General features: G+C 58.3%; 2 protein-coding genes across 10 annotated transcripts in view; one reads left to right on the top strand and one right to left on the bottom strand.

The window, feature by feature from the left end:
- The window catches only part of ZBTB17 (zinc finger and BTB domain containing 17), a 31,291-nt gene extending 17,651 nt beyond the window's left edge, over window positions 1-13,640 (top strand). For 2 of the 6 annotated variants that reach the window (XM_025856280.2, XM_073903315.1), the window contains 14 exons: window positions 6,084-6,290; window positions 7,208-7,396; window positions 8,031-8,171; window positions 8,444-8,569; window positions 9,040-9,272; window positions 9,353-9,495; window positions 9,590-9,890; window positions 10,180-10,267; window positions 10,347-10,463; window positions 10,563-10,683; window positions 10,968-11,098; window positions 11,414-11,623; window positions 11,739-11,828; window positions 11,916-12,303. In XM_025856280.2, coding sequence (XP_025712065.1) covers window positions 6,086-6,290; window positions 7,208-7,396; window positions 8,031-8,171; window positions 8,444-8,569; window positions 9,040-9,272; window positions 9,353-9,495; window positions 9,590-9,890; window positions 10,180-10,267; window positions 10,347-10,463; window positions 10,563-10,683; window positions 10,968-11,098; window positions 11,414-11,623; window positions 11,739-11,828; window positions 11,916-12,199 — 2,379 coding nt within the window. In that variant the 5' untranslated portion in view covers window positions 6,084-6,085 and the 3' untranslated portion in view covers window positions 12,200-12,303. Of the gene's footprint in view, window positions 1-6,083; window positions 6,291-7,207; window positions 7,397-8,030; window positions 8,172-8,443; window positions 8,570-9,039; window positions 9,273-9,352; window positions 9,496-9,589; window positions 9,891-10,179; window positions 10,268-10,346; window positions 10,464-10,562; window positions 10,684-10,967; window positions 11,099-11,413; window positions 11,624-11,738; window positions 11,829-11,915; window positions 12,304-12,617 lie in introns of those variants that run through there. The other 4 variants (XR_012381360.1, XR_012381361.1, XM_025856281.2 and 1 more) reach the window with 4 other exon arrangements.
- Window positions 13,589-25,995, bottom strand: part of SPEN (spen family transcriptional repressor) — a 94,844-nt gene continuing 82,437 nt past the window's right edge. For all 4 annotated transcript variants that reach the window (XM_025856274.2, XM_073903309.1, XM_025856273.2 and 1 more), the window contains 5 exons: window positions 16,902-25,050; window positions 15,980-16,480; window positions 15,621-15,815; window positions 15,191-15,349; window positions 13,589-14,772 (listed from right to left, as the gene is read on the bottom strand). In XM_025856274.2, coding sequence (XP_025712059.1) covers window positions 14,641-14,772; window positions 15,191-15,349; window positions 15,621-15,815; window positions 15,980-16,480; window positions 16,902-25,050 — 9,136 coding nt within the window. In that variant the 3' untranslated portion in view covers window positions 13,589-14,640. The remainder of the gene's footprint in view (window positions 14,773-15,190; window positions 15,350-15,620; window positions 15,816-15,979; window positions 16,481-16,901; window positions 25,051-25,995) is intronic.

The raw sequence follows: 25,995 nt of genomic DNA on the forward strand, positions 1-25,995 counted from the left end.
ACACTGGGTGGATGATGGGTTGGGCAGGTAGGTTTCGCGGTTGCAAGACTGGCCTGCTGTGAACTTCCATTGCCTTGGCCTGAGTTTGTGTGTGTGCTAAGCTGGAGACGGGAACCACCTGTGTTTCCAGAAAATCCGGAATGCCGGGCAGCTGGAAGCGGAGTGGTGATCCCTCTCACCTGCCCCTGGACATGAGATGGCTGTGTCATGTCCAGGCCCGCAGCTGGGCGCACTGTGTTCTGGGAGCCGGGGACTGTTTGTCAAGATCAGCAGCTCCTTGTGCTAGGCCAGTTGTTTTCTGGCTTAATGGCTTCCCTCTGTGTGGCAGTTTGGAAACCCTGCATGCAGTGTAGTGCCTGCTAATAACCTGGGTAATATTTCATGTTTGACAGGTGCCCCTTTGACTCTGAGATGGAGCCGTGCTCTGCGGACCCACTTAGAGCTCTGGGCAGGCACTCTAGCCTTCACCCGGGAGCACCCTTGGGGTTTAACAGAACAGTTGTTCAATATAAAGTGCTTCCCCGACAGAGAAAATTGCTCTGAATGGTTCTTGCCCAACACCCCTCCCTTCCCTCTCTTAATGTTCATTGGGCTCTGGGATTTTTCCAGATTGCTTTTAGAAAGAATAATGGGTTATGATTACAACGTCTTAACAAGGTCAAGTCACTAAATAGTTACCCAAGGTACCCAGCATAAAAGGGTATGTAGAAATCATCTCATACGGTTTTCAGCCTAAAAATAAAACTATAATTTGCATCCCTGCTTCCTGGTAACGGTAGTTTGGTGAGTGTTTACCACGTGTCAGGCACGGTACAGGCTCTGTGCTTATTACCGTGCCTAATTGAAGCCTGTAACACACCTGGGACGCAGCCTCACTGGCCCCGTTTTGCCAGAGGAGGAGCTTTGCTGGCGATCCCCTGCTGCCGTTCGGCAGGTGGCCGAGCCTGGATCCGGGTCCTACCTGGTCTGACCCCAGAGGCTCTGCCGCCTCTGTGCTCAGCGCAGAACTTGACACCAGAGTAGCCACGATCTTAGTTTCTAGGTGATCAGGTGGTGCCGTGTGTGGCACCGTGTTGCTTGCCACGTTGAAGAGACTCCCACAAATGCCATTTCGTTGTTATTGGGGGCAGGGTCCTGGGGTCTGGGATCCGGGTTTTGTTGAACCTTGTGGATTTCACCACCCAAGGGGAGCCCTTTCTTATGTCATTATCTGCTTGCAGATGTTCTGGAACTGAAGCATGAATGAGATGGGTTGTGTTTCCCGTGGTCAGCCCCCCAGCACTCCACTCAGCTCCCCTGAAACCTGGGGCCCAGGCCTCAGCACAGCCCCAGTGCGAACGGCCGTGAGCATGCTTGCAAACAGCCCTGTCTTGGCAAGATTGAGAATGGCACCTGCACCTCACTTTCTTCTTACTAAAAATTTTGTCAACTTTTGAAAAATGTTGCCATACAAAAGTATGTGAAATGTTTGTTTAATTTAAATAATAAATCTAGGTGTATCCGAGTCAGTGTCTCGGAGGACCCCTGCTTGCCCCACCTCCCATCCAGACAGCACCATCGTCCTGGACATTTTGTTACTCGTTGCCTTTTCTTTATAGTTTTACCATCTGTTGCTGTGAGCAGCCGCCTCAGAACTTCGTGACAAACCACCGGCAATTTATTCTCCCAATTTTGTGCGTTGACTGGGCAGTTTCTTTTGTTCCATGGGGTGTTGGGGTCATTCATGTGACAGCATTCAGCTAGTAGCTGGGCTGGAAGGTCCAGGAAAGCGTCTCGCATCCCGCTGTCTGCTAGGGCCTCTGAATTCATCATATGGCCTGTGCCCATGGTGTCTCCTCCGGGGGACCTCCCTGCACCCTCTCTCTCCGACAGGAGACCCTGGGCATCCCTACGGTGGGGTGGCTGGGTTGCAGGAGAGCCACGCGGAATCTGCAGCCCTCTTAAGGGCCAGGCCTGGAATGGGCACTGAGTCCCTGCCTCTTGTTGGTCAGAGCCACCCAGATCCAGCTGGAATCTCCTAGCAGGTGTGGTGGGATGGCGGGACTTGTTGGCGGCCATCCGTGTCCACGTTGCTTAGTTGTGCCTGTTTGGAATCACACTGCAGGGCTTCTCCAGGGCCCTGGCTTTTCCATTCCCAAACGAGTTCCCTGTGAGGCAGGCCAGGGCTGTGTGTCCGGCCGGGTGGGTGGCCATCAGAAGAGAGTCCCAGCTCTGACGCCAGATGTCTGCCCTGTTCATCAGACCACGGAAAAGGTCACAGGACAGGAGTGAGAAGTTTCTGGAAGGTTGGGCCATTTCTTGAGTGGACAAGTCACATGCCAGTTGGTGGCTTCATTTTCTGCATCTAACCTGAGGGCTTTGGGCTTGCTGGGCTCTGTGGTCTTGTTCTGTTTGCATTTTCTGTAGTTCTAAGCTTTTAGGGTCTTACTTAGAGTAGCTTTAAGGCCCACATTTATCGCCCTTAAAGCAAGACGAGGTAAGGGACCCCCCCCCCCACACTTTTGCTTGAGTGAAGGCACTGCATAGCAGGGGTGGGGCTGGGGGAGCCGCACTTGATCACCGACATGAGGCGGCAGCGCTGTTGATCTTACTACTGCTTCAAGTCTCCTCGGACGAGGTGACCCCTGGGTGCATGCACTGACTGGGGTGGGCAGCTGCCCGCTCCTGTGGGGCCCACACATCCAGCTGTGTGGCCCAGGCAGGTGCCCTCACCTCTACCCAGGCTCCTCTGAGCTTGGCCAGATCGCGGTGAGTTCGTTTCACTGTAGAGTGTAGAAGGAAACGAGACAGTGGGAGGATTGCCGTGATCTTCGAGTGTTTCATGTAGCTCTGGAGGTGGGGGCACTGCCAGGTTCTAGCGCGGCCCCTCTGAGGGGAGGACCACGCCAGCTGGCCCCACACCTGCTCACCACCTCGCCTTAGGGAGAAAGGGGCTGCTGGAGCTTTCTAGGGGGGGCCACCTGGCAGAGGGGAGCGCTGGGGGCAGCTGGGGCCTCTGAGCTCCATCTGCTAGTGGGGGGGGTGTAACGTCCCCAGTGCTGCTGACAGCCTGTGTGGGGGACCCCATGAGCACTTGGGGAGCCCCCACGGCTGCGCTGGCACTCCCCAGGGCTGATGGCAGGACTGGGCTCGCTGGAGCCTGTGTTTAAGGCTACTCATCTGCGTGTGGCAGCAGCCTTTCCCTCCCTCCTTCCCTTTCCTTTCCTTCCCTTTCCCTTCCTTCCTTCCTTCCTTCCCTCTCTCCCTCCCTCCCTCCCTCCCTCCCTCCCTCCCTCGTTCTGCTCCCTCCCTTTCCTGGTCTTCCGCTGCCTCTTCTCTCACCCTCTCTCCCAGTTTGTCGCTTCCTTTTCTTTCTTTGATTTTGTCAGAACAGATGCGCCTTAGGAGTGTTTCTCCGTTGGAACAGCTTTGGAGGCAGCCTTGGGGGACCCTGCAGGCCTCCGTGTTCTGGCCCCCACACCCACGTCTGGGCGGCAGCTCACGTCGGAGGAGCGTGGTTAGCGTTGGGTAGAAAACGGTCCCCGTGGGCCCCCACTGCTCTCCTGGGGTGGGGGGGCACGGGAGGTACCGGGCCACCAGCCACCCTCTCCTAGGACCTTTATCGACCCCGCCAAGGTCTCTGAAAAGAGCGCCCCCCTCCGTGTCCAGCCCCAGGAGAGCCGGCTCCGTGCCCTGCCCGCAGCAGCTCGAGGGCTCGTGGCAGCCCCCTTGATCGGCCGCCCTTGGACCTGGCAGCCCCCTTCCACCCTGGGGTCTCCTCTCAGGTTTCTCTTCACTGCAAGTCAGGTCGCCTTCCGGCCAGAGGGTTCTGCCTTCAGCCGACTCCAGCCCAAGGGCCTGGACCAACTCTGTACCTTGGGGAAGAGGGGGGCGTTGTTCAGCAGATGCTTCCTGATTGTTTCTGAACCTGGGAGACACTTCCTCCACCTTCAGTTTTCGGGTCGGCTGCTGGTGAAGGTGAAGGAGCCGGGGCCGCTGCCAGGTGCCAAGTGGGCTTATTCTGAAGCCGAGGGAGCATCTATCTGACCCTTGTGGGCTCTGGTGGTTCTCCCTTTCTGCACTTGGGAGGGGTTTCTGCACCTGGGCTTCTGAGGACATAGGGAGTGACTAGTGACGGGGACATGCGCTCACGTGCCTCCCCCTGGCCCCGGCGAGAAGGCAGAGCTGGGGGTGAGCTGGCCTGGCCTCTCCTTGCCCCCCGCCTCCATCCCCTGTACCCCTTGCCCGGCGTGTACTGCCTTCGGATCCTAGGCCCGAGCGCCCCTGCCCGGGTGTTCAACCCATGGACTGGACACTGGTTCTTTTCCATGTTCTCCAGAAACGTGTCTATTTTAGTTTTTATCAGCTCGGGCACAGTGGCCAGAATTCCCCTCTCATTCATTCCTTCAGGTCACAACAGGAACTTACTTGTTCCAGGGACTGAAGACTGACAAGGACGCCTTCCCAGGCGTCATGTGGCCGTAGGGGCCTCTGCTCGGGGGCTGGCCCCTGGTGCCTCTCTGCCGAGCTGTAGCTGGCGGTGCCGTGACGGAGCCAGAGACCCAAGAAGCCGTGGGAGCTTGTGTGTGGAGGCGGACATCGAAGGACGGTCGTGGGGATGCGGGAGGGAGGGAAAGGCTGTTTCTGGGTCTCCAGCAACAGCTGCTCTGAACTCACAGCTCAGACAGAGGCTGGCACATGGCGCACAGCCTGTTGTCACCGCCATGTTCCCCCTCCCTCCCTGGAGCCCTGCCTGCCTGCCTGGTGACCTCCCCCCGGCTCAGCAGACACCTAGCCCTGCTTTTGCAAAGTTTCCAGACACCACAGGGTGGGTGGGCTCTGCTGGCTAAGCCCCTGCAGGTGGGGAGGCAAGCGTGGCTTCCCTCGCTGCTCATCACAGCCAGACCACCATACATGGTCAGGGCTCCTGCACAGTGACTCACCCCCAGGAGGCTGATGTCACAGAACAGCGGGAGCGCATGAGGGGCTGCTGAAACCTGGGGGCCGGGAGCCCCAAAGTGTCATTCTCACTTGCCCAGGAAGAGCCTGGGGCAGCTCTGAGCAGACCCAGGCCTCAGATGCCGGACCAGGGCCTGACAGCCTGGCCCTGGGTTGCGGGGCGGGGGGAGGTCTGTGCAGTGTGACCCCAGGAGTGTGTGTGACTTTTATTTTGAAACTGGGTCTTTCTTGAACTGAGGGCCTGCTATTTTCCCTATAAAATGCTGGTCTGAGACGCACTCTGGTGTGGTGCTGCTGGGGAAGAGAGGGCTGTTTTAGGTACTTATTTAGTCATGGCTTGTGGTAGTTCGTGGTTATTCGGCACCAGGCCATGGAATTTTTCTGAGCATTTTCACTTGAGACAGCTGTGGGATTTCCAGGCATCAAGGGAGGCCTTTGCCAGAGAGGCTGCAGCCAGCCCCACAGCTCTTGGGGTCAGGACCAGAGTTCACTCTTCCTCCAGGGACAGCCTGGAGAGGCTTCTGGAGGCAGAGGACTCCCCAACTTTATGCAATTCCCTGAGCCTATGAATCAGAGTGAGCGAGCGACAGATCCCTGCCCCCAAGGGCAGGACTTTACCCGAGCCCTGTGGGTGCTGCAGGAGGGAGTCCGTTCCAGAAATGCTGGGAAATGGAGCATCTGTCTTCCCAGACGCACGTCTCACCTGTGTGTGACAGGACGGGGAAAACAACAAAATGGGTTTTTGTAAAGCCAAATGTATCGAGTTGAAGGAGCTGTCCTTCTAAGATTATGTCATGCATTCTTTTTGTAAAAAATGTTAAACTGACCATGTGTTTTTCTAATGCTCACCGTCATCAGTGTTTGTGTTTGTTTTTTGACTTTCTAATGTCATTACCTGGCAAGACACAAAGGTGGCTGTTTTCTGTTGGTCCCTCAGTGCTTTTGGTTTTTGCAACTTTGCTGGCCAGTTAAACCCAGTGACCTGGGAGCCGCTGGTCAGCCTTGGCTTGCAGAGGGAATCTGGAGTGATTTACCCTTGGTGGATTTACTTCTCCTGTGCGCTTCTCACCTGGGAGTTGGGGGGCTGACTGTTGGGCGGGCTGGCGTCCTGTCTGCTAACACGAAGACCCCCTGGCTTTCCGCAGCCATGGATTTTCCCCAGCACAGTCGGCACGTCCTGGAGCAGCTGAACCAGCAGCGGCAGCTGGGACTGTTGTGTGACTGCACGTTTGTGGTGGACGGGGTTGACTTCAAAGCCCATAAAGCAGTTCTGGCGGCCTGCAGCGAGTACTTCAGGATGCTCTTCGTGGACCAGAAGGATGTGGTGCACCTGGACATCAGTAATGCGGCAGGTACCCCGTTGGGTCCAGGGCCACGCGTGCGGAGGCTCGGGAGCTGTGGCCGGCTCTGTGCCATGCGAGGCCCTCCTGACGTTCCTGACATGGCCCCCGCCCTCCCGGGGGTGGCACCTTTGAGCTGAGGGGTGCGCCAGGCCTCCCACACGGGACCCAGGCCACGAGTGTGTGGGCACCGAGTTCCTTCCACATTTGGGGGGGCCTGTTTTGACTGGGAGCTGGGGGATGAGAGAGCTGCCAGGGCCCGTGGCAAGCTCTGGGCCGGAGTGCACGTAGGATAGGCTCATCGGGGGACAGAGAACAGGGGTGCTCTTCCCAGCCCCTGACCCCTTCCCGTGGCCCAGCCCGTCCTGAACCCCTACCCTCGTGCTAACTGTGATGGGGATGGCCACGGTTGGGGCTCGGAGGGGTGTCGGGAAGACCTGGGGATTGAGAAGGAACTGGTCCTAAATTTGGCTCCTAACCCAGAATGGCGGACCTGCCATGAGAAGGTCAGGGCGAGGTGGTGGTCCCCCAGTTTACAGATATGGAAACAGACCCAGAGAGGTCAGGTGACTGGCCTGGAGGTCAGATAGGTTTTGGCAGAGCCCTCATCAAAGCCAGTGCTGACACCCTCTTGTTGGAGTGTCCTCCAGTGGTGGGGTGTGGTGGCTGAGTGGTGGAGAGTATACCGGGGCGGGGGGGTGCATTCACACCGCTGTCCTCGTGCAGGGCAGCTGTCACCCCCTCTGCCCTCTCTGGGGGTACTTCATTTCAGAGGCTGTGGTCTGGGCGCCAGTATGGGGGGGGGCGCTGGTGGCCTGCCACTCTGCTTTTCACAGATCCCTGGGTCCTGCTGCCGAGTGGGGCAGCTGAGCCGGCTGCTGGTGCCAGGCCTTGAGCGGGTCCGTGATGGCTGTCTGTGTCCTTGGCAGGCCTGGGGCAGGTGCTGGAGTTCATGTACACGGCCAAGCTGAGCCTGAGCTCTGAGAACGTGGATGATGTGTTGGCCGTGGCCAGCTTCCTGCAGATGCAGGACATCATCACGGCCTGCCATGCCCTCAAGTCACTGGCTGAGCCGGCCGCCAGCCCTGGGGAGAATATGGTGGCCTCAGCCACGGAAGGTAAGAGTCTTGGCAGGCTGTTCCTGAGCAGGCGGCTTTGGATGGGGTGTTGCCTCTTACTCTCTCTTTTCTCTCTCTGGGCCTCAGTTTCCTTACCTGGCCTTGCCTGCACCGTGGGGTGCTAGTAAGAAGTCTCAGGAAGACCTTCCGAGCGGCCCGTTTGCCTACCCCTTCCCCACCATTTACCCGCTTGCTTTGTGCTCTGCTGCCCCAGAGAGCTGGGGGCGTGCCTGGCCCAGGCGTCTGCACACGGGGGTCACTCCTCTGGCTGCCCGTCCCCTCTCGTACCCTTCCTCCTGACGCTGGCTGTGGGCCAGATTCTCATGGTACCCTTTGCAGAGAACCCCACTCCCCTCCTAAGCGCTGACTCTGAGCAGCAGCATTGTTTTGCGTGTGGGGTGTGCTCCCTGACCGGTGTGGGAGCCCCATGGAAGCGGCACCGGGAGTGTTGATTTTGGGCTCAGGCGGCCGCCAGGCGTGTGGAGTAGGTGCCCGGGGAGACAGACTGGCAAACCACTACGTAGATGTATCCCCAGGGAGGATCTGGAAGAGCTAGCAAGTACTGGGCCACCTCACCCCTCCAGGTGATGGGCACGTGACGGGAAATGGCAGGTCTGTCCTGTTCCATCTGCAGGAGGAGACAAGAGAGCCAAAGAGGAGAAGGCGGCTGCCCCCACGCTGGGTGAGCTGGACCCCGCCGGCAGTGGTCCGCCCACAGGCCCGGGCAGGGAGCCCAAAGAGGAACGGGGTGGCCAAGCCGAGAGCAGGGCCAGTGGTGAGTTGCGGCACCGAGGACCCAGCCGGCCCTTGGTCCCAGCCCGTCCCGGCACCCGGGGGGGGGGGGGTGCCGGCAGCTGCACCCCTTGAGCTCTGGTTACCAGAGTGACCTGTTGTTCGCTCTGGGGCCCCTGTTCCAGCCAGAGCAGAGGCACAGGCAGCCTACGTTTGGGGCCTCAGCCGCTCCCGGGGGCCCGGTGCAGGAGAGCCTTTCGGGCCCGGTTGGCAGGCCCTAATCCAGCCTCGCGTGTTCCCACACCACACACCCAGGGGCCGAGCAGACGGAGAAGGCTGACGCCCCCAGGGAGCCGCCCCCCGTGGAGCCCAAGCCCGACCCCACGAGCAGCATGGCCGCTGCCGAGGCCGAGGCCGCCTTGTCAGAGAGCTCGGAGCAAGGTACCCCTGCCCCCCCGCCGGGCCCAGCCAGCCGGCACTCACGCCCCGCAGCGTCCCTCCCGCACCCTTCCAGTGGATCCCACCGTGAGTGCCGCTTTAGCTTTGGGCCCAAGGCACCTTTCCATTCTTGAAATCTGGCCTCTGTGTCTTGGGGACGCACTCGGCCGTGCTTCTGCTGGCGCGGGAGTGTTGGTGGGGCAGCGCCGAGTGCCAGCAGGGAGCCCGCCCCCACCGCGGAGCAGGTCCCGAGTCCCCGGGGGACACTGGCCCACGGCACCCCCTCCGAGCAGCGGACGGCCCTCTCCCCGGCCAGCGCCCGGCCGGCTTGTCTGCGGCTGCGGGACGGAGCGGGGCCCTGCGGGGAGCCCAGGCCTCCGCCTCGGCCTTCACTGGCTCTGAGGTTGCGACCTGCCTGCAGAGGCCCCTTGTCACCCTCCCAAGCGCCTCAGTGCCTGCCCTTCTCGCGGCAGAAATGGAGCTGGAGCCAGCCAGGAAAGGAGAGGAGCGGGAGGCGGAGGGCGCGGCCGAGGTCAAGGAAGAGGGGCCGCCGCTGGAGAAGGGGGAGGCCCCCGAGGAGAGCGAGGAGTCAGCCAGCACGGACTCGGGCCACGAGCTGGGCGCCGAGGCCCGGGGCCTGCGCTCGGGCACCTACGGCGACCGCACGGAGTCCAAGGCGTACGGCTCGGTCATCCACAAGTGCGAGGTGCAGCCCTCCCCGCGCCCCTGGCCGCGCCCCCGCCCCCGCCCCCGCCCCGCCCCGGACCTCCCCCGCCCCCCCCCCAGGACTGCGGGAAGGAGTTCACGCACACCGGCAACTTCAAGCGGCACATCCGCATCCACACGGGCGAGAAACCCTTCTCGTGCCGCGAGTGCAGCAAGGCCTTCTCGGACCCGGCTGCGTGCAAGGCCCACGAGAAGACCCACAGGTACGCACCCCTCCCCCACCCCGCCGCCCGCCGCGGGGCCCGGCCTCTGGGAGCCCAGCGACCCCCCCCCTCCCTGTCGCCCTGTGACCCCCAGCCCGCTGAAGCCGTACGGCTGCGAGGAGTGCGGCAAGAGCTACCGGCTCATCAGCCTGCTGAACCTGCACAAGAAGCGGCACTCGGGCGAGGCGCGCTACCGCTGCGAGGACTGCGGGAAGCTCTTCACCACGTCGGGCAACCTGAAGCGCCACCAGCTGGTGCACAGCGGCGAGAAGCCCTACCAGTGCGACTACTGCGGCCGCTCCTTCTCCGACCCCACGTCCAAGATGCGCCACCTGGAGACCCATGACACCGACAAGGAGCACAAGTGCCCCCACTGCGACAAGAAGTTCAACCAGGTGCGCGCGCGCCCTCGGGAGCGGCCGGTCCCCCCCCCCCACGCCCCCTCCCCCTGGGGACACGGGTGGGGGCGGGGCGAGGGCCCCCAAAGAACCGGGGTGGGGAGGTGGTTCTCCCTTTCCGCTGCTGGGACCCGGAACGTGCCATGGGCCGCGAGGAAAACTGGAGCTCCGTCCTGGGGGCCCCGGGGGCAGGGCTGAGAGTCCTTTGTTCTGGGGGGGGGGGGTGCCGCCGAGGCCACATTCTGCGGGGTGGCCCTTCTGATTCCCCTTCTGTGCCCGGGCACAGGTGGGGAATTTGAAGGCCCACCTGAAGATCCACATCGCTGACGGGCCGCTCAAGTGCCGAGAGTGCGGCAAGCAGTTCACCACCTCAGGTAGCTGGCCCCACACGTAGTGCTGCTCCGCGGCCTCCCCGCGGCGCCTCACGCCGGCCCTCCCCGCGTCTCGCCACAGGGAACCTCAAGCGGCACCTCCGGATCCACAGCGGGGAGAAGCCGTACGTGTGCGTCCACTGCCAGCGGCAGTTCGCGGACCCCGGCGCCCTGCAGCGGCACGTGCGCATCCACACTGGTGGGTGCTCAGCCAGTGGCCCGGGGGCGGGGGGGGGGCGGGGAAAGGCGCTGGGCTCGGGTGCCGACGCCTTCTCCTGCTCCCCCCACCCCGCCCCAGGCGAGAAGCCGTGCCAGTGCGTGATGTGCGGCAAGGCCTTCACCCAGGCCAGCTCCCTGATCGCGCACGTGCGCCAGCACACTGGGGAGAAGCCCTACGTTTGCGAGCGCTGTGGCAAGAGGTCCTGGCCCTCACCCCTGCCCCCCGCACGCCCCGGGCCCCACGGGGGTCCCCGGCAGCCCACTCGGCTCGGGGAAGGGGGTCAGGAAACGAACCTAAGCTCGGTGGCAATGGGCCCAACTGCTGGCCCGGCCCAGGCAGAGGTCCCCGGGGTCCTCCCGGATCTAGAAGAGGAGGCAGGAGGCCCCAGCCCAGCTCCCCGGCTGCCCCCGCCCCCCCCCCCCCCCCCCCCCGCTGCCCTGGGGCTCGCAGTTCGGTGCCAGCCGCTTGCCCTGCCCCCCGCAGATTCGTCCAGTCCAGCCAGTTGGCCAATCATATTCGCCACCACGACAACATTCGCCCTCACAAGTGCAGTGTGTGCAGCAAGGCCTTCGTGAACGTGGGGGACCTGTCCAAGCACATCATCATCCACACCGGTGAGCTTGTGCCCGCCTGCCCTCTCTGGCCCTTGTTCTCGCGGGCGGGGCTGGTGGGAAGGGAGGTCCCTCCACATCCCAGCCTTGGGTGCCAGTTCTTGCTTCAGGGGGCCTGGGAGGTTCAACTTCAATGAGGACCCCGTCTTCCTAGTATCCAGAAGGTGCGGTGGCCATTGGAGGCTTCTGTGCAGCCCTGGTGGCTGCCCCAGAGCACTTGCTGCTGGAAAAGACAGGGCTTTGGGGGAAGCTGGAGGCCACTGAGGTCCTCCCCCCCCCCCCCCCAACGGCAGGCGAGAACCTTGCCTTCCCCCCCAGGAGAGAAGCCTTACCTGTGTGACAAGTGCGGTCGTGGCTTCAACCGGGTGGACAACCTGCGTTCCCACGTGAAGACCGTGCACCAGGGCAAGGCGGGCATCAAAATCCTGGAGCCCGAGGAGGGGGGTGAGGTCAGCGTGGTCACCGTGGATGACATGGTCACGCTGGCCACCGAGGCACTGGCGGCAACGGCCGTCACTCAGCTCACAGGTGCGGGCTGCGGGCAGCAGGGGGTGGTCACGGGCAGCTGGCCTCCGCGGTGGCCGCAACGGGGCAGGAGCCTGAGGCCTGAGGCCCCGCGGACTCCGCCCGCCTTTGCCCGCAGTGGTACCAGTGGGGGCCGCGGTGACCGCCGATGAGACGGAAGTACTTAAGGCCGAGATCAGCAAAGCCGTGAAGCAAGTACAGGAGGAAGGTGAGGGGGGCCGCCCAGAGTGTGAAAACCGGTGGACCCCCCCGAGGGCTGTCCCCGTCCTGACTATGGCCCCCCCACCTCCCACAGACCCCAACACCCACATCCTCTACGCGTGTGACTCCTGTGGGGACAAGTTCCTGGACGCGAACAGCCTTGCGCAGCACGTGCGGATCCACACGGCCCAGGCGCTGGTCATGTTCCAGACGGACGCGGACTTCTACCAGCAGTACGGGCCAGGCAGCGCGTGGCCGGCCGGGCAGGTGCTGCAGGCTGGGGAGCTGGTCTTCCGCCCTCGGGACGGGGCCGATGGCCAGCCCGCTCTGGCAGAGACTCCCCCCACAGCCCCTGAATGCCCACCGCCTGCAGAGTGAGCAGGCGGCCCTCCTTGTGACTGTTTATTTAAGGATGGCTGGCACCCTAGATCTGAGAGGGGTGGCCCCGTTCCCTAGAGAGAATAAATTTGATTATTTTCTAACGCTGCCTATAGCTCCCTGTGGGGGGTGGGGCGGGGAGCTGGCAGAGCTGTGGCCGAAGCCACGGAAGGGCTGCCCCTCCCAGGCACCAGCCGGCACCGAGCTGTTCCTTGGCAAAGCCGCCAGGCTGTCCCTCCCGCAGAGTGGGACGGGTACCTCTGGACCGGTCTAAGGAAAAAAAAAAAAAAAAAAAAAAAAGGCTGGCTTCCTTGTCCGGAGTCGGGGTGTGGGCGGCACGCTTGGGGCCAGAGAGACCGTGGCTCCGTGCACCCCATCCCCTCATCCAGTCTCCTCCTTGGGCTTCTCACCTGTTTAGCTTCAGGACCTGAGCTCCCCTCTCCGCCATGGAGCACAGCTGTGACGCTGCTCCCCCCTCTGCCCATTGGGTTGGCTTACCAGGATCCAGGCAACCCAGAGAGAGCCCAGCTCAGAAGCCCATTCAGCCAGAGCGGCAAGGTAGGCAGAGAGCCAGGCCCACCGGGCCACGGGCCCAGTTCTTTTGGGCTTGGGGAAGCAGGAGGGTGCCCCCCTCACTTCACAGGATCAAGGCCGAGCCAGGGCCCCACTCTTTTGGGAACATTTATTTGCCCTGAATCGATGGAGTCTACGACCAGGCTGAGGGTCAGAAACCCGTGGCCAGGAGCTTTGATGGGGGGCGGTGGGGGACACGGCCAGCAGGGGCCGTGGAACAGCTCATCCTTACCCTCCTCAGCAGGGAGAGCTGATGCCGTCCCTGCCCCTCTACAGTTTGCTCCGAGCAGTTGTAATCCCTCCCTCAGAGATGGCGCCACCTCCTCACTACGAGAGCCCCGTGATTCTCTCGAGACCATCAACTCTGTGGGCCTGTCCCCACCCCACCCCCCCGCCCCCCACCTCCCCAACTTGTAGTGGGTCCAGCTGCAGGGGAAGCCGGGCCCAGTTGCCCCACCCTCCTCGCTGGCACCGGGGCAGACCCGAAGGAGGAAGGGGCAAAAGACGAGACACCAAAGTTTGCCTGCGAGGTTTCAGTTTGCCTGGTGGGTGGTTCCCCCCGCCCCTTCCTCCCCCCGCCCCCCCCCATCCGACTTTGAAGTGCCTTCCACGTTACCCGAGAACAAATAAGTTCAGTCTGTGGCAGAAACCTCTTTTGTACAAGATAACGTGATGCTTGGGGAGGATTAAGTGGCAGGAAGGGAGCAGGTCCCATGGACAGACTTGGGGAGGGAAACAAGCGGGATGAGGGCCAGCTGTTCCCATAAGCAAAGGACCCTTGGTCCTCCCAAGTGACAATCACATCCACACTTGACGTGTTTTGTATTTTTTAATAAAGTTTGTAATCCAATGGACACACAAAACAAAACTGCGCTGAGAAAACCAGTTTCATAAATTAATAAGTGTTAGGAAGTTGGGGGGGGGAGAAGGTCAAGGTAACAGGAAGAGGGGAAGCCAGTCGTTTTTGTAGTCTGTGTGTGTGTGACACTTCCAAATCGCGGGGGCAGGGCCCGTGCTGTAACGAAGCGCACTTATACAAATGAGTGACAATACAAAGTCTGAGTATGAAAATAAGATTCTTCTCTGAAAACACATTTTTGGCACAGATTAAAAAAAATGTATGTCAGGGGAATTTGATTTTTTTAAGTCAGTATTATATATATTTATATATATTATATATTTATATATACACACATCCCAAGTTCCGCATATCCCACCAGGAAAGAGAATCCTTCTGTCTGCTCTTTTTCGATTGTAAACTATACATCCGGGTGAATCATAGTCGGTGGTGGCAGGAGAATTAAGAAAGGTGACACATTCAAATGAACAAGGGGAAGGGCGGGGTGGGGACAAAACAACCCAATGAAATGTTCCTTGACCCCAGTGTTTCGGCAGAAGCCTGATGTCCTGCGCGCGAGTCCTCGATGTGTTTCAGGTCCACCAAGACATCCAGAGTGTCACAGCCTGTCTTCACTGTGCAAAAGTCCAAGTCACTAATTTAGTGCAAAGGCAGTTCTGTTTTGTTTCTTAAAAACAAAAACAAAAAATTAATTCCACTGCCCAGTTCCTTTTCTCCAAAAAGAGGAGAGAGAGAAACCCAGCCCCAAGGTGTCTGCAGAGTCCATCAGGTGGTGGTCTGTCCTCGGGCTAAATGTCATGTAAACACACAGGTAGCAGCACCACTGCCCAGAGGGGTCTGCCCCCCTGAGCCTGGGGGGGAGTGGGCTCGAGGGTGAGGCTGGCGGCTGGCAGTGGAGGATGTCCCCTTCAGCAGCTGCTTCCTCCGCATGACTGGGGGGGGGGGGTCCTGGGCTTACTTTCTGCTGCAGAGCCTCGGGGAAATACACCGAGTGGCGGCCATCAGTGGCTCACACGGAGGCGATGACAATCATGAGGTGGGGAGAAATGTTGGAGACGCTGGCAAGGAGGTCGGGGGCGAGACGGGACAGGTGGCTCTCCGAGAACTCGCAGGGCGGGAAGATCTGCAGCACATAGGCGGGCTGGGGGGGGGGGGGAGAGAGAAGAGTGGGACCCCCTGTCTCCATGTCAGGCACCCCACTACCATTCTTGAACATTTCCAACTGGGGGCCCAACACACCGAGCTAGGGTGAGTCTGGTTCCCCGTCAGCTAACGCCCCCAGGACCGTCCACCGGGAGGAACCGAGGTGTCAGCAAACTAGCCACCTGAACGACCCCCCGGGGTAGCCTCCACAGCTCCGGTCTCGGCGGTCCCCCCCTGGGTTAGCTCCAGGATGGGCCGCGGGGGCCCCACCTCTACACTCTGCTCGAGTCCTCTATCCAAAACGCCCTTCTGCCCCCCTCGGAGAAACCTCTGGACTCCTCTGAGTCGGCACCGGCAGCCCGTGCCACCCGATTAGACGGCTGACCAGCCTGACCACGTGCAGACAGCAGGCTGACCTGATTGGAGCCAGGGTTGGGAACGTTGATGATCCCTGCCGCCTGCTTGGCCTGCAAATAGGTGATGAAGGCCGCCTTGAGGGACTCGGTCTGGCTCACGACATCCTCCTGGTCACGGCCGCAGGGCAGAGCCAGCAGCAGACAGTAATCCGTCTCCACCTGTGGCGGCAGCAGCAGCTGTCGGTCATCCGGGGCCTCCCCTTGAGACAGCGGCCCCGTGCGGAGGCCTGTCCGACTACGGGTTCGGCTGCGTAGTCCACAATAGTCCCCCCTCCCGGGACCTTAAAGTCCCACCCTATTTGTTGACTGAAAAAAACCAGTTTCTGAGCCTAAGGGCATTTTACAACCCCTGCTGGCGACAGAACGTGCGGGGCAAGCCACGTCCTCCCTCATGGGCAGGGCAGTCGCTCGCCTGGGCCCCGAAGCTCACCGTCATCCTTCGGGCAACCCCTTCCAGCTGTGAGGCCTCTAGCCGCATCCTCTGGGCGATCCTCAGCGGGGGGCCTCCTTCAGAGAGGGGCAGAGACCGATGGGCCAGGACATTGTTGCCAGAGACAAAGTGGAGCTGCACGGCAGCTGTGTCGTTCTTGAGGGCCAGCAGGCCCTGCCACACGATGGGGTACTTCTGCTCTCGGGGAGACAAACAGGAAGTAAGCTCCTGGCTGCACAGCAGAGCCATGCTGGACATGGCCCCAGACAACAGCTTACTGGTCTAAGTGGGGACCTTAGGACCTTCAACACAGCGCAAAGCTTGGAGGGGAGCCGGGGAGGACCCCTGCCCAGGCTTACCTTCAGAAGCTGGACCATATCCACAGGCCTCTGGGAAGTCAAGTGTGGAGAAGAATCTGGTTGGGGAGCGGACTGGGCTTCGGTGTGCGTCAGAGCCAGTCCTGGAGGGGTGCTGGGGCTTGAGGTTGTGGGGACAAACAATGGCTGCTTTGGGGCAGCCTGAGCAGGGAGAGGGGCCGGGAGGTCAGGCTTCATGGAGACGGACACGGGGGAGGGGTAGGAGGTCTGGCTGGTTTCTGCCTGCGCCCTCTGAACCTGGGCATGAGGCTCAGCTGGCCTGGTTGCAGGTACGGTTGGGAGGCGAGGCTGTTCTACTCCTGTCTGGGTCCCCTTTGCCTCCTGGGAGACCTGAGGCATCTTGCTGCTTGGTGGCTGGCCCGGCTGGCCGAGCTGGGAGGGCTGCGTGGGCTGGGCTGGCTGTGCAGACTGCACAGGTTGGGCAGGCTGTGTAGACTGTGCAGGCTGAGTGGGCTGCAAGGGCTCACCTTCAGGAGCTGGGCCCTGGAGTTCGGCAGGGGAGAGAGGAACGGAGTGGAGAGCGTGTTACACACGGCACCCTGCCCACCGCCCCCCACCCCCACCCCACTCCCCAGCCATGGGCTCCCGGGCAGGGTCAGCTGCAGGCACCCCCTGGAAGTCAGGCCCACAGCAGTGATCCTCTTGGGCACTCAGGATTGAGGGTTCTGGGGAGAGGTCACCCACTCTCCCCCACACCCCTGCAAGGAGGCACCGCCCCCCCGGGGCCCCATCAGATCCCCCAGAGAGCCCCTTCCCAGGTCTTGGCCCTCTGCACGGTGATCGAATTCCCTCACCCTGCAATTTTGGGAGCGCCTCTTTAAACGCACAGAAAGGGCAACACGCGTCCGGGCCGGCGCCGGTACCTCAACCAGCGCAGGGAGGAACGCCGCAGGGCGGCACTCACCTGAGCAGCAGCCTTGGTCCGAGGAGGTAGACCGATGGAGGCGGCAGCCGGAAACTGGGTGTGCGCGAGCTGAGCGGGGCCGTGGTAGGTGCGGATGTCTCCGTATCTGTACTCCTGGAAGAGCTCCCCGCTGGAGTGCACAATCTGCACGCCGTGCGTCACCACCACAGGTGGGGTCAGAGGCAGCCCCTGCAGCTGGTTGCTGGGGGTGACCGTGAGGATGCGGGCCTCCCCATGGGACGCAGGGGCCGGCGCCGCTTTGGCTTCCGCCGTCTTGGCCGCGTCTTTCCCAGGCTGCTGCGGGACCTTGCTGGCCGGTGGCCCCTTCACCACCCCATCCGCTGCCCGGGGCTGCTCGCTGACCGCCGTCACGTGCGGATGCACCATGATCCTCACGTCCCGGGGCACGGTGTACGGGTGCAGCCGGTACTCGGACTGCATGACCAGCACTTCTGACTGCACGGGGGCCGCAGCCCGAGCAACAGGGAGGTGATAATGCACTTCCTCCTCCGGAGGGTGCTGGGAGGCCAGGGCCGGCACACCAGCTGCAGCCGGCTGGGGTGTGCCCGCACGCTGTGGGGCCCTGACCTCTATCTGCTGGGGCTGCAGAGGGGCCCGCGGAGAGTGAAGGGTCTCCGGCCGGATGCTGTAGGTGATGCTGGGCAGTGTGGGCGTGTTCATTCTCACCTCGCCCTGGGACAGGTGGCTAAGGGACACAGTCTGGGTGATACTGTGGGGCGGCATGATGACAGACTGCTCCGGGTGTATGCTGGAGATGAACTGAGGCACAGGGATGCCTGCTGCCAGCATGACTGTGGCGTTAGTGGAGAGAGCAGTGGACGTGGTGCTGCTGGGGTGGCACGCTCTCGGGAACGGGGACGGAGCGGGCCCACTGGGTCGAGGAGAATGTGCATCTGGCTTTGTGGCTGCCAAATGGGAGACCGTTCGATCTGTCGGGGTGCTGGGCCCTGAGGCGACGTGGTTCACTTCTGTGGACAGTTTGCTGGGCAGAGCAGGAGGGTGGTGGGGATTGAGAGCGGACCCCAGATTCGCTGGCTGGAGGACCTTGGTCTCTATTTTGAGGGTGACGGGGTCAGCAAGCTTTTTATTAGTGGTGACGATGCTTGGGGTGAGGACCAGCTGGTTGTGAACCAGCACCGGGGGCGTGTTTATGCCCTGGGTGAGAACCTTCACCGTGCCACCCTGGGTGACAGGTGCAGACACGGAGAGGTGGATGGGCTCGGGCTTCTCCAAGGACGGACGGTCAGCCTTCACGGATGAAATCACGGGAGATGCGTTATACGTCTGGGCAGTCAGCACCAGAGTTGAATGAGTGGCCACGTTGGCAAAGCCCGAAGGAGCCTGGGGGCCCTTGGGCGAAGGCTGTGACGGGGCCACAGAATCAGGCTTGACCTGGGACTTGGACACCGACTGTTGGAATTCGATGTCCATGGCACTGGCCGGGGGGATCTGGCTGATCTTGGCGCTGATCCGCTGTGGGCCTTCCGTCTTCTGCCCCGAGTAGCTCAGGAGCACGACCCCTTCAGACGTGTTCACACGCAGCCCGGTGCCAGAGCCCGCGTCTGCCGGGCGGTCGTCGATCACAGACATAGACCCTGGGTGGAACCGACTGTTCTCGTTGGTGCTGGGTCTGGGCTTGCACTTTGCCGATGGTGTCATCACTGCACCTGCCACCGTCACCGCGCCCGTGCTGGTGGCGGTCGCGCTGCCAGATGCGGCAGTCACTGCACCCGCTGTGACAGTCACCGCGCCCGCATTCATGGCACCCGCGGCGGCGTTCACCGTGCCCGTGGCGGCGTTCACCGGAGCAGTGAGCACATTCACCGGCCCCGTGAGAACATTCACTGGCCCCTTGAGGACATTCACGGGGCCGGCAGGAGTGTTCACCAGGCCTTTCAGAGTGGCCACTGAGCCCTTCACGGGGCCCTTCAGGGCGTTCACGGGGCCGGTCAGGGCGTTCACGGGGACCAAGGAGACGTTCACCAGGCCTGTCAGAGCACTCACCAGGCCGGTCAGGGTTTGAGGAGCTGGTTTTGCCAGAGTTATCTTTTGCGAGTTCTCCAAATCGATGCTCACGGGCATCCGGCTAATCACAGAAGTAATTTTGGGAGCAATGACTGGAGCCACCTTTTCCTTTTCTGTGGCTACTGGAACCTCTGGGGCCTGTGTGTCAGAGGTGTTGGGTGCTGGAGCTGCTGGTTTCTCTTCTAAAGGTGGCTTTTTGGGCTCAACTGGAGGCAGGGGCGGTGCCTCATGCAGGCAAGGGGCAGCGCTCACAGGCTCCGCGATGGCGGCCGTGACACTGGTGGAAGTGATGCCAGTGGCAGAGACGTATTTGGGGTCCATGAGGATCTTCCTCAGTGTACTGGAGCTGGTGTCAATGTCGGAAGCTTTTGTGTCTGGGGGAAGAGCTGGAGATGGGGTGGACTGAGCCCGAGGATCCTCCTGCCTGGTGATCCACTCGGTGACCTTGGTAGGGGGGCTCTGGTGTGGGGCCCCCCCAGAGGCAACAGGGGGTGGGAGCTTTGCTGCAGTTACCGAAGGGATTGTGGGGGTACTTGAGTCACTGGGTGGGGTCACGGGGTCACTTTCAATGATGGAATGCACCTTGAATCTGGCTTGAGGTTCATCCTCCACTGGTGCTGGCTGGGAGGGAGGGGGAAGGTCTGGGAGCGCAGACACTCTGGTGGGAGTCTTCTCTTCAACGCTGCTTTCTTGGGGCAGATTCTCAACGGATGGAGTCTTGCTTGGGTCCGAAGCACAGGACTCAGACGGAGTGGACTGGGGCTTTTCTCTCTGCTGCTCTTCCTCTGGAGTTTCTGGGGGTGGCACTGCCGTCCCCTCATCTGTAGCAGGACTCTTGCATTGAACTTGGTCAGGTTCAGGGATGTGGGTCTCTGCAGTGCCCCCCGGTTTCTTATTTGTATTCCGTTTACGACGTGACCGACTTGACTTCTGGCGGCCTTTCTCTTTCCGAGCAAGAGTGACTTCTGCTTCTTTTGACCCTTTGGCTTCTGGCACTGGCTGGGAGGTTCCGCTGCTGTTCCCCCCAGCTTCCTTGGTATCTGCTGGGTCTGCTGAGGGGTCAGGGGCACTAGCTGGTGGCCCAGAAGATTCTGTAGCAGCTTCGGTCTCCAAGATGCCAGACACGGCCTCATTGGTCTCAGGCTCCATGCCCTCCCCAGGGGGCTGCGGAGCCTGAGAGCGGGCCTGTGGATCTGTCTGGGATTCGGCGGGGTAAGGTGCCGCTGCTGGGAAATTTTCTGCCTCCCCAGAAATGTCGTTGATGATGGAGCCAATGGCTGCAGCCAGTTCTGTTTCACTTGCTTGGTGTGCCGGCTTGTCTCCGTCCTCGGTGGAGAGGCCGTCTGGTGCATCTGTGGCCGCCGCCTTGAAGGCCGCGGAGGAGGCTTCAGTGAGCTTTGCGATGTTCTCCACAGCCTGCTCCAGCTCCATCTGCTTGGCTAACTGATTGGCTTCTGGGGACGGCGCAGAGGCAGACACATCTTCCTTCTCCTCCACTTCCTTGTCCGGAGGGGCTGGATCACTGTTCAACTGGGATGATAAACTCCCTTCCTTCTGGGGACTCTCGCTCTTCTCGGCGGGGCCGGCCACCACCTCCGCTTCCTTCTCCACCGCCAGCCCCCCGGCGCCCGCCGCCACACTCGGACTGACACTGGTATCCACGTTTTTCAGATTTGCAGATTTGTCCACTGCTGACCTAGAGTTTCGAGATCTTCCTCTCTTTGACTTGGAGTTTTTTTCAGGGGCTGTCTTCTTCTCCACCACTTCGACTGCGGGGTCTTCTGGTGCATTTTTGTCTGTGCTCATTTCTTTTTTGTCACGTTTTTGTTCATTTCCTGCTTCTTCTTTATCAGCCTTGGATTTTGTGTTATTTTCTTTCACGCTTCCTTGGGGACTCACCTCAGCGGCTGCTTCCAGACGTTCAACATCTACTTTTGGCTCATTTTTCCCCCTTTTCCCTTGTGGGCCACCAGCAGCTCCTGATTTTTGGGCTCGTGGGGACCTCCATCCCTCGGCTGGTTTGAGTGTCTCAACTGGTTCTTTCACCTCGGTCTCCTCATCTTCTTCAGCCCGACGGCGGGTTTTCGGAGGCCTCCCCCTCCTTGGGGTTGTGGGGACCACCGCGGCCTCCTGCAGCTCTCGCTCCAGTCTCTTCCTGGTCACTCGTGGCTGCTCCACAGGCTCCTTGACAGGAGAGCGGCTCTCGTGGTCACCCATGGTTGCATAGACACTCCTCACATTCCGGCGCCTTGTTCGGCTGAGGGGCAGACTTGGTTCAGGGTGTTCTGGGTCTGCGGCTGAGTTTTTAGAGGCGGTCCTTGTAATCTTCTCTGCCTCCATCTTCAACTCTAAAAGCTTCTGTGCTTCTCCCCGAGGAGAACTGGACCGCTTGAGCTTCTCCCGGTCTATGCGCTCGCTCTTCCTGGTGACAGGCTTCTCCACGGTACTTGCTGCAGCGGCCTGAATGGGGGTCTTGGAACGCTTGCTTTTGTTTGGCTTTTTCTCTTTCGTAGCAACTGGAGGATCAACGTCAGTGTCTTCAGAAGCTTGAGGCTGGACCTCAGGGACAACTTCAACTTTCTGATTTGCACTAGGCTCAACATTAGCAGCTAAGTTTGGCTTTTCCACTTTTGGCTCATCAGCCTCCTCAGGCTTCTGAGTTGGTTTTGAAAGTGGTTGGGTACCATCGGGTTCTGGATCTGTGGTGACCTCTACCTGGGAAAATGAGGCCCCGGGAGTTGGAGGCTTGGTGTCCAAATAAGGCAGCTGGTCAGCTGATGAGTCCTCTTCCACAACCAACGGAGCCCCAGCAGCATCTTTACTGGGGTCCACTCCTGAGGGCAGGTCAGCCTGTTGGGCTTGCTGCACAGCAGTAGCAGCCTGCTCAGACACAGGCTTCGCTTCTTCGGAGGCGGAGGCGGAGGCCGGCTCCCTGGGCTTCTCTTCTGTCACCAGGGGCACTTCCCCGGCCTTGTCGCTGGCTGTCTTCTCCAGTGCCGACGACGTGGACTCCGGAGCTACAGCTGTGACAGCAGGAGGCCCAATCGGAGGGGGAGTCTTCAGTTCTGACTCTTTACTCTCAGAAGCAGATTCTGGGGTCTCAGGAGGATCCTCGGTATCTTCCTGTTTCTCAGCCTCTTTGGGTTTTTGGTCTTTTTCCTTTTCTTTCTGTTGCATTCGTGTGAGTTCCATAAATCTGCTATGGAAAAGAACTACTGGCTCTTGAATCAAATCGGCTGTGCTGTTCGCTCCATCAGATGTCTGCCGCCCGTACAACCTACCAGAAATGAAGTCTGGTTCTTCATCTTTTCTCTCTAGATGCTGCAATCGCTTGGAATCTTGTTCAAAGATTGAACTGTGTAAAAAACGAGATGCAAATAACTCCTGTCTTTCCTGTTCTTCTTCTTTATGATCATCTTTTTTATCATCCATTTTTCCTTCTGAATCAGTCCGAATTTTCTTCTTTTTCATGTACCAGGATGGAATAGGTCTTGGAGCAGAGTCAACCTTTTCTTTATCTTTGTTGTTTCGAAAATTAGCAAAACGGGAGTCCCAATCAAGGAAAGACCAATTTTCTTCTCGAGATGAAGAGAGTGATTTAGCTCTTTCAAGCAAAGCCTTGGTGTCTGGTGTGATTGTCTTATCCAATGCAAAAGAATAAAATTTGTTCCTTTCTAAAGAACTGGAGAGTCTTTCATCTCGCTCACGTAGTTTGTCTTCTCTGTCCCTCAATAAAAAAGACAGCCGAGAACTCTCATATAAAGCAGAGGCTCTGGGTGAGTGGGACTTGTGTTCACCATCTTCATCAGAATCAGAAGGCACCTCACCAGGTTCCAAGTCACGTACAGACCTCTTTCGAAGGCTCTCTCTCTTAATTATGCTGTTTGGGAAACTCACGTCAAATCTGCTGGCATCTTGTTTCATTTGAGAATCCCACCGATTTAGTTCATCTTCAGAATTCAAGACAGAGAGCTTTATTTTGGCCATGTCTGCCATCTGTTCTCTCCTGCTAGAATCATAAGGATTAAACTTTAAGGACTCTTCTCTGACTGTTACGTTAGAATAGGGGAGACCTTTTTCATCTGCCTTAGGAGACCCTTTTACTGACAAGAGCCTAGGGGAGCCCACAGGGTCGTCTTCCTCATGGAAGGAACCATGCCGGATACTGGGAGAGCCACCAGTCCTTTCGGAGTCTTCACTGATTTGGCGTGAACTTCTGTAATTCCTCTCTCTCTTGGTGCAGGTATCAAAATCAATGTGGTCCATCCTTTTCTTTTTGCTGGGAGGAGAGTCATCAGTGACATCTTGGGGGGGTTTGCCTACCTCGTGAACCAGACTCCGTCTTTCATATTCATCTACATCTTTTTTAGGACTGCCAAACTTCTCAGACTTGGCAATTTCCATCTCCATCTGCTGTTTTCTACGGCTCTGCTCCATTTGTTTTCGGTAACTCTGCGTGTGATCAATATCAATGCCAATTTTTTCTTCAGTATTTACTGAATGTGGTTTCTCTTGGCTTGATTTACATTCAAGTGTCTCATCACGAAGACTGCAATAGTTTTTCCTAATATCTTCTCTCTCTGGTCCTTGATCATCTAATAACTGCAGCTGTTTGAGTTGTGGTTTTGAGGGAATGGGTTTTTTTGCCTGGGTTTCTTGATTTTCCACAGATTCGCATACCAGTTCTCCCAGCCTCGCTTGCAGGTCTGAGTTGGGCCTTGAGCCAGTCCCAACAGAAACACTGGCAAGCTCCTGACAGTCTTTGGGGCTGGGAACAGCATTAAGTCTGTCTAGTTTGATTTTTTTAGATTCTCGTTTAAGGGTTTCTTTCCTCACAGGCTTTCTTTCTGACTCTCCTTCCCTCAGAAGAACGACATCTCTAGATGATAGGTCAGGTTGCTTTTTTAAAAGGACCCGAGCGTCCTCCAACTCTGGACTACTTTTCTTGACTTCTGATTTTTGCCTTTCTGCTTTCAGATTGGAATCTGCAAAACGCCTCTTTCTCGCTTCCAGTTTCTCCAAATCTACAGCGCTGACCCCGTCCGCAGTCTGCTCTGGTTTTAGGTGCTTCCTGGGCTTAAGCCTCCCTTCCTTATCTACCACTTCGATGTGGCTAGACAGTCCCTTTTCCTTTGGCACTTTCATTCTAACAGATTCCAGTTTAGACAAGTCAGACTTTGTAGGCTCCGGTTGACAGACCTGAAGTTTCTGATCTAGGGCAGAAGACTTGGCACTGTCATTATCAAGCCTGGCTTTCAGCTTTTCCAAAGAAGTGTGGTCAATAACTTTCCCCTCTTTCTCTTTCACTCGAGTCAGAACCACACAGGGCATGAGCTCCAGGCGGTTTTTTGCTACTCCTTCTTTGTCAGCTTTCTCTCTGCTCAATTTATTAGAACTCCTTGATTTTTCAGGGCTCTGTTCTCGCTCATTTTCTTGGTCTGTCTCTGAAGACTGAGAACTAGGGGAATGAACTTTTCCTTTTCGTTTCTGCTTTTCAGTCTTGTCCTTTTCCACTTTTTCCTTCCTTATTAAGCGTCTCTCTCTTTCCACTCTCTCAGGATCGAAAGTCCTTTCTTTATCTGTCTTTTCATTTTTAGCATAGCGTTCCAGACGAGATTTGTCAAGTTTGTCATATCTTGGAGGGGAAAGTGAGCTACAGCTCCCACTCCGGTCTGAGGATCGGCTGTAAATCCTCCTTTCAGAATCACTTGGCAAGCGCTCCGACTGTGAGGGAGACGCTCCAGGACTCTGCGGGCGTCGCAAGTGCACCGGACTCTGGCTGCGCTCAATTGGCCTCCTCTCATGGTCTCTGTCCCGGTCAGACTCAAACCTTTCACGCTCTCTCTCTCGTTCCCTTTGCCTGTAACTGTACTCCCGGATATCCTGTTCGTAAGGGTCATTTCTGTAATCCCTGTATTCTCGAGGATCGTCATAGTATCGTGATTCATAGTAGTCTCCTTGGTAGGTTTCCCATTCTGAATAAAATTCTCTCCCTCGGGCTGGGTAGTCCCGTCTGGAATCCTCAGGATATGTGCCCGGAGTACGAACATTCTCGTAGTACGTACGATCTTGGCTATAGTCGTAAGACCCCCTCCGTTCCTCTCTACCAAATATGAAAAAGAATGTATTAGTTCTTTTGTTTTCTTGTCATTGACACATTAAATCACACACGAGATGACAAAATCCTGCTTCTAAAAATCTTGGGCGCCTGAGTGGCTCAGTCAGTTACGTGTCTGCCTTTGGCTCAGGTCACGATCCTGGGGTCCTGGGATCGAGCCTCACGTGGGGCTCCCTGCTCAGTGGGGAGTCTGCTTCTTCCTCTCCCTCTGCCACTACCCCCTCCCCCGCTCATTCTCACTCTCTCTCAAATAAAGTCTTAAAAAAAAATTTGCCATTCTTCACTCATTAGTTAGACGTGGACCATCCAATACTATCCGTAGCCACAACCCACACATGGCTACTGAGAACCTGAAATTTGAGATGTGAATACAGAATACACACCGGACTTGGTAGATTTAGTTTTATTTATTTATTTATTTATTTATTTTTTTTAAGATTTTATTTATTTATTTGAGAGAGAGAGAATGAGAGATAGCGAGCACGAGAGGGAAGAGGGTCAGAGGGAGGAGCAGACTCCCTGCCGAGCAGGGAGCCCGATGTGGGACTCGATCCCGGGACTCCGGGATCATGACCTGAGCCGAAGGCAGTCGCTTAACCAACTGAGCCACCCAGGCGCCCTAGATTTAGTTTTATTTAAAAAAAAAAAAAAAAAAAAATTCTTCAGTAACTTATTTAAATTGGTTGTATGTTGAAATAATATTTTAGACATACTGAGTTAAATAAAATTAATTTTACCTTTTCATTTTTTACTGTGTCTACTAGGAAATTTAAAACCACAAATTTAGGTTGCATTACGTTTCTACTGGACAGCACTTCAGCCTTTTTTATTCTTTTGGTTGAGGTGTCACGACTTATAATAAGCACTAGTATTCAACAGTACCACATCCCCACATTTCTAAGTCTTTCATAATTACTTTTCTGTCAAAAG

Source organism: Callorhinus ursinus, unplaced genomic scaffold, assembly GCF_003265705.2.
Source record: "Callorhinus ursinus isolate GAN/ISIS: 27379988/994484 unplaced genomic scaffold, GSC_fseal_2.0 scaffold18, whole genome shotgun sequence".
NCBI classification, from domain to species: Eukaryota; Metazoa; Chordata; class Mammalia; order Carnivora; family Otariidae; genus Callorhinus; species Callorhinus ursinus.